General features: G+C 42.3%; 1 protein-coding gene across 1 annotated transcript in view; it reads left to right on the top strand.

The window, feature by feature from the left end:
* loxhd1b (lipoxygenase homology PLAT domains 1b) overlaps nt 1–7500 on the top strand; it is a 48413-nt gene that overhangs the window by 31743 nt on the left and 9170 nt on the right. Inside the window, exons 27-32 of the mRNA XM_031569911.2 lie at nt 582–698; nt 3118–3280; nt 3866–4020; nt 4514–4723; nt 5550–5670; nt 6762–6970. Coding sequence (XP_031425771.2) covers nt 582–698; nt 3118–3280; nt 3866–4020; nt 4514–4723; nt 5550–5670; nt 6762–6970 — 975 coding nt within the window. The remainder of the gene's footprint in view (nt 1–581; nt 699–3117; nt 3281–3865; nt 4021–4513; nt 4724–5549; nt 5671–6761; nt 6971–7500) is intronic.

Below are 7500 nucleotides of genomic sequence, written 5' to 3'. Positions count from 1 at the left end.
TTATTGTCAGATGCACAGAATGACACAGGGTCAGACTGGGCACTGAAATTCTTAGGACAAGGCACCGCGCATCAACCTACCATAGCATAACAAACCAAACATAATATAACATAACATAACATAACATAACATGACATGAAGTACTCTGAAATATACAATACAATATGCTAAAACATATAACAACCTACACATATAATACTAACAACAAGGGTGACGTACAGTAAGCAATGGTCATTGACGGTGACTGGGCCACTTTAGCAGCGTGTTAAATACCGTCTGGGATCCTCACACTCCTCCTTCAGATCGTGTTCAGTTATTAAGTAATGGCACAGACACAGGATCACATCCATGCCCCACAGGTCAAGACGGAAGAGCAGCGTTACACTTAGTTTAGTGTCCTAGTATTACTCAACCCCGTTTAGTGTGTTAGTATTACTCAACCCAAGTCTACAGGTGCAGTTGTGTACGTATATATGACATGTATATGACCTTACATTGTTCCTCCAGACAAATATATAAAAATGTTCATTCTATTCATACTTTTTGATATCAATACGTCTCAATGAAAATCATCCATACAGCTGGCAGATGTAGGTGATGTCATTGAGAAGATCCGCATCGGACACGACAACCGAGGAACCAACCCGGGGTGGCACCTGGACCGGGTGGAGATCCGACGCCTGCTGAGGAAGGGGAAGGTCTGTGTTCTCCACCAAGTAAACCACTTCACATCCATAGTGCAGTAAACCACATCACATTCATAGTGCAGTCTTATTGTAAAGTAAACCACACCACATCCATAGTGCAGTCTTATTGTAAAGTAAACCACCACATCCATAGTGCAGTCTTATTGTAAAGTAAACCACATCACATTCATAGTGCAGTCTTATTGTAAAGTAAACCACTTCACATTCATAAACCACATCACATTCATAATTCAGTCTTATTGTAAAGTAAACCACATCACATTCATAGTGCAGTCTTATTGCAAAGTAAACCACTTCACATTCATAAACCACATCACATTCATAATTCAGTCTTATTGTAAAGTAAACCACTTCACATTCATAGTGCAGTCTAATTGCAAAGTAAACCACATCACATTCATAGTGCAGTCTTATTGCAAAGTAAACCACATCACATTCATAAACCACATCACATTCATAAACCACATCACATTCATAGTAAACCACATCACATTCATAAACCACATCACATTCATAGTAAACCACATCACATTCATAGTGCAGTCTTATTGCAAAGTAAACCACATCACATTCATACTAGTAAACCACATCACATTCATAAACCACATCACATTCATAGTGCAGTCTTATTGTAAAGTAAACCACTTCACATTCATAAACCACATCACATTCATAATTCAGTCTTATTGTAAAGTAAACCACTTCACATCCATAGTGCAGTCTTATTGTAAAGTAAACCACATCACATTCATAGTGCAGTCTTATTGTAAAGTAAACCACATCACATTCATAGTGCAGTCTTATTGCAAAGTAAACCACATCACATTCATAGTGCAGTCTTATTGTAAAGTAAACCACTTCACATTCATAAACCACATCACATTCATAAACCACATCACATTCATAGTAAACCACATCACATTCATAAACCACATCACATTCATAGTAAACCACATCACATTCATAGTGCAGTCTTATTGCAAAGTAAACCACATCACATTCATACTAGTAAACCACATCACATTCATAAACCACATCACATTCATAGTGCAGTCTTATTGTAAAGTAAACCACTTCACATTCATAAACCACATCACATTCATAATTCAGTCTTATTGTAAAGTAAACCACTTCACATCCATAGTGCAGTCTTATTGTAAAGTAAACCACATCACATTCATAGTGCAGTCTTATTGTAAAGTAAACCACATCACATTCATAGTGCAGTCTTATTGCAAAGTAAACCACATCACATTCATAGTGCAGTCTTATTGTAAAGTAAACCACTTCACATTCATAAACCACATCACATTCATAATTCAGTCTTATTGTAAAGTAAACCACATCACATTCATAGTGCAGTCTTATTGCAAAGTAAACCACATCACATTCATAAACCACATCACATTCATAAACCACATCACATTCATAGTAAACCACATCACATTCATAAACCACATCACATTCATAGTAAACCACATCACATTCATAGTGCAGTCTTATTGCAAAGTAAACCACATCACATTCATACTAGTAAACCACATCACATTCATAAACCACATCACATTCATAGTGCAGTCTTATTGTAAAGTAAACCACTTCACATTCATAAACCACATCACATTCATAATTCAGTCTTATTGTAAAGTAAACCACTTCACATCCATAGTGCAGTCTTATTGTAAAGTAAACCACATCACATTCATAGTGCAGTCTTATTGTAAAGTAAACCACATCACATTCATAGTGCAGTCTTATTGCAAAGTAAACCACATCACATTCATAGTGCAGTCTTATTGCAAAGTAAACCACATCACATTCATAGTGCAGTCTTATTGTAAAGTAAACCACTTCACATCCATAAACCACATCACATTCATAAACCACATCACATTCATAAACCACATTACATTCATAGTGCAGTCTTATGGCCAAGTAAAAAAACATCACATTCATAGTGCAGTCTTTTTTTTTTTTATATACTTTATTTTTAATGAAACAAAGATACAATGAGACATACATACATACATACATACATACATGAACAAAAAGTTGGTCACCTATACATTTATACTGATGGTACGATGATGGAAATAAATGTCAATTCACACAATAACAGATCAGTGATGATTCTGTGAGGTCACATTCATAGTGCAGTCTTATGGCAAAGTACAACGTCTATCATACTATATATAGCTGCACAGCAAATTTCATTGTACAGTTATGGCAACAAAGGCATGCAAATCTATTCTATTCTATTCTATTCTATTCTATTCTAATATTAGCGTGACTTAAGGTAAGTCTAATACTCTGTCAATCTGAGTCTGTTTGTGCAAAAAGCCTAGATATGCAAACCTGTTAATAAACGGACTACATGTAAATATCTAAAGTTATGTCCCTCTTGTGGCAGGGCTCGGAGACCATCATCTTCCCGTGTGAGTGCTGGCTGGCGCGGTCCGAGGACGACGGGGAGACGGTGCGGGAGCTGGTGCCCTCTGACATCATCACAGAGAAGCTGCTGAGAGACGGGACGTTGAAGGTCAACGAGACAGAAGTGGACGACGCGCTGGAGAGTATGTGTGTGTGTGTGTGTGTGTGTGTGTGTGTGTGCCTCCTTTAGTGTCAAACAGGAGAGTATGTGTGCCTCCTTTAGTGTCAAACAGAAGTGTTTGTTTACCCCCCCATTTAATTCAGTGAAGCGCATTGTGTTACCTCCTGGTATGAAATGTGCCGTATAAATAAAGTTTGATTTGATTTGATTTAGTTATTCATTTATTGCTGGTTATAGAAAAGCAGAATACCGATCTCACACATTTTCATATGTTTCGTTAAAAATGTTTTTTTTTTCTTTGACAAAATGGCAATATTTATATTTACCACAGAGAACTTTATTGCTAATGCTAACGTACAGAGTTGTGATTGGCTTGTAACCAGTGTAAGAAGCACAGTAATAAACAGAGTTGTGATTGTTTATTACTGTGCTTCTGACACCAGCCAATCACAACTCTGTTTATTACTGTGCTTCTGACACCAGCCAATCACAACTCTGTTTATTACTGTGCTTCTGACACCAGCCAAACATAAAATGCACTTCATTTGCATGTTCCATGCATGGAAAATATCCTCCTCATTTTTTGTTTCAAATTGGCTTCCTCTAGCCCACGAATACAAGGTGTCGGTCCGGACTGGTGATATGTATGGAGCGGGAACAGATGCCAACGTCTTCCTCACCCTCTACGGGGACCTGGGTGACACCGGGGAACGCAGACTCCGGAAGTCCGAGGGCAACAGCAACAAGTTCGAGAGAGGAGCGGTATGTTTCTCGGAGGCTGCTTAAGATGCGACAGGGCGACAGTGGTACAGGAGGTAGAGAAGTCGTTTAGTGATCAGAAGGTTGTTAGTTCAATTCCCCTGTCGAAGCGTCCTTGAGCAAGACACTGAACCCCTAATTGCTCCTGATGTGCAGTGTGCCATCAGTGTAAATGTGTATACATCCTTGTAAGTCGCTTTGGATAAAAGCGTCTGCTAAATGACTAAATCTAAATGTAGATGAAGAGTTGGGTGCGCTGGTGTGCAGTTCACAGGATCTCTGCAGTCGTGTGGTCCGCCTCCAGTCTCTGACCTCAAAAGCAGTGATGGCTGTCAGACGCTCTGACACAGAATCCCCTCTGGTTGCAACAAGGCTCCGTGGATCAATGTGCTTCACTGAAACACAAACTGCTTTGGTCAGACGAGAGCGAAAAAGTGATCTGATGATAATGGAAAAAAACGTCCTCACTAACATGGGATATTTCTTTACTCTGCAGGTGGACAAGTTCACCATCGAGGCGGTGGATCTTGGCCTGGTGTTCAAGGTTAAGATTCGCCATGACAACTCCATGATGGGGGCGGACTGGTACCTGGATCAGGTGGAGGTGGTGGACATGGAGACCGATGAGGTGTACATGTTCCTGTGTGAGCGCTGGCTCTCCAAGAAGAAGGAGGACAGACGCATTGAAAGGACCTTTTATGTCAAGGTAACAGGAACCCAGGAGTCGGCATCCTTTATAGTATGCACAGGAACATTTGAAATTTGAAATGTATTGTTTGGAGGATAACCCCTTGAGATGCAGCATCTCGTTTATGAGGGGGTCCTCGAAACCCAGAGAGTAGGCATCGGTTTTAGTATGCACAGGAACCCCAGAGAGTAAGCATCGGTTTTAGTATGCACAGGAACCCAGGAGTAGGCATCGGTTTTAGTATGCACAGGAACCCAGAGAGTATGCATCCTTTATAGTATGCACAGGTACCCAGAGAGTAGGCATCGGTTATAGTATGCTTAAGCAATATAGTACAAGTGCGAGTGGGGTAGGTAAGGGATATTCCCACGGGTGGTGTTCGGCCGTAGCCACGAGGCCGGAGGCCGAGTGGCGCAACCATTGTTTCTCCACAACAACAAAATAGTTCCATTGTCAACGTCTTTTGGAATTATAAGAACTTTGAATTAACGGTTATCGCTTAATTGTATCAACGCACTATAGAATGTTTCATCGCGGAGTGATTTATTATTAGCTGTGAAAAGTCTGAGTTGGGATGTCCTGGGGTATTCCAACTCATGGAACGTCTCTCATCCAATCAGAAACAGCTAAATAATTTGATAGAACCCAATTGTTTTATAAACTGAAATATACCATTGTGATATTTTTGGCAAACATTCCAAACTGACTGAGGACACTGTGTACTTTAAGCCCATTTTGGAGTCAGCGTGTTTCTGCAGTGTCTTACTAACGCAAGTCTTCTGCACTGTAAGGGCTATGAAGGAGAGAGGAACGGCTGACTAACTCAACTCTTCTGCACTGTAAGGGCTATGAAGGAGAGAGGAACAGCTCCAAGAACAGCTCTAAAACCACGATGAAGAGTCTGGACAGCAACATGAACAAGAAGAAGAAGAAGAAGAAAGCCGCTGTAGTGGAGGAAGGGCCAGGTACGCTGGGAGTGTGGGGATGACGCCGCACACACACACTGTTGCATACTGAAAATGAGGTCGTTCTGATCACCCTCAATTTGGGAAGAAATGGCTTCAGGAAGAGGTTTCAGAGATCAATATTACTGCACTGTACTGTGCTACACTGTACTGCAGTTTGTCATTTGAATTAATGTATTCATAATTATCTGTCAGTTTTACTCTTGTGTTCCTGTTGTTATAAAAGAGCATGTACCTAACCCTAACCCTAACCCTAACCCTAACCCTAACCCATGTACCCCATGAAACTGAAGCCATTTAAAATGCTGTATGAACACACCATGTGTATTCAGTCGTTTAGTGTGGCTGTCTCTCTGACTCACAGTAATCCCCTATGACTTCACGCTGTCTCTCTGTCTCACAGTAATCCCCTATGACTTCACGCTGTCTCTCTGACTTCACGCTGTCTCTCTGACTTCACGCTGTCTCACTGACTTCACGCTGTCTCACTGACTTCACGGTGTCTCTTTGTCTCACAGTAATCCCCTATGACTTCACGCTGTCTCAAATTCAAATTCAAATTCAAATTCAAAAGGCTTTATTGGCATGACTGCATACAATACAACGTTGCCAAAGCATGTTTACATAAAATGTACAAGCACAATTAACATAAATAAACAAAAAATAAACAATAAGTCTCTCTGACTCACAGAGATCTCCTCTGACTTCACGCTGTCTCTCTGACTCACAGTAATCTCCTACTTCACGCTGTCTCACTGACTTCACGCTGTCTCACAGAGATCCCCTATGACTTCACGGTGTCTCACAGTAATCCCCTCTGACTTCACGCTGTCTCTCTGTCTCACAGAGATCCCCTATGACTTCACGCTGTCTCTCTGACTTCACGCTGTCTCTCTGACTTCACGCTGTCTCACAGTAATCCCCTCTGACTTCACGCTGTCTCTCTGACTCACAGTAATCCCCTCTGACTTCACGCTGTCTCTCTGACTCACAGAGATCCCCTATGACTTCACGGTGTCTCTCTGACTTCACGCTGTCTCTCTGACTCACAGAGATCCCCTATGACTTCACGCTGTCTCTCTGACTCACAGAGATCCCCTATGACTTCACGGTGTCCACGGGCCTGGAGCGGGACGCCAGCACCACGAGCCGTGTGTATGTGATCATCATGGGGCCCGGAGATCTGGAGACAGACAGGATGTGGCTCGACCTGCCGGAGGGGAAGAAGAGCTTCGCCTCGGGCAGCATGGAGCACTTCCAGAGCTACGGCCTCGACGTGGGCCAAATCAAACGTGTGGAGGTAATAATTAACACCGTGGGCCAATCAAACGCGTGAAGGTAATACAGCACATGGAACACCGTGGGCCAATCAAACGCGTGGAGGTAATACATCACATGGAACACCGTGGGCCAATCAAACGCGTGGAGGTAATACCGCACATGAACACCGTGGGCCAATCAAACGCGTCGAGGTAATACATCACATGAACACCGTGGGCCAATCAAACGCGTGAAGGTAATACCTCACATGGAACACCGTGGGCCAATCAAACGCGTGGAGGTAATAATTAACACCGTGGGCCAATCAAACGCGTGGAGGTAATACCTCACATGGAACACCGTGGGCCAATCAAACGCGTGGAGGTAATACCGCACATGAACACCGTGGGCCAATCAAACGCGTCGAGGTAATACATCACATGAACACCGTGGGCCAATCAAACGCGTGAAGGTAATACCTCACATGGAACACCGTGGGCCAATCAAACGCGTGGAGGTAATACCTCACATGAACACCGTGGGCCAATCAAACGCGTGGAGGTAATACCT

Source organism: Clupea harengus, chromosome 7 (genome assembly GCF_900700415.2).
Source record: "Clupea harengus chromosome 7, Ch_v2.0.2, whole genome shotgun sequence".
Classification (NCBI taxonomy): Eukaryota; Metazoa; Chordata; class Actinopteri; order Clupeiformes; family Clupeidae; genus Clupea; species Clupea harengus.
Note: the sequence above shows the minus strand (reverse complement) of the source record. Positions and strands in the feature narration are given on the sequence as shown.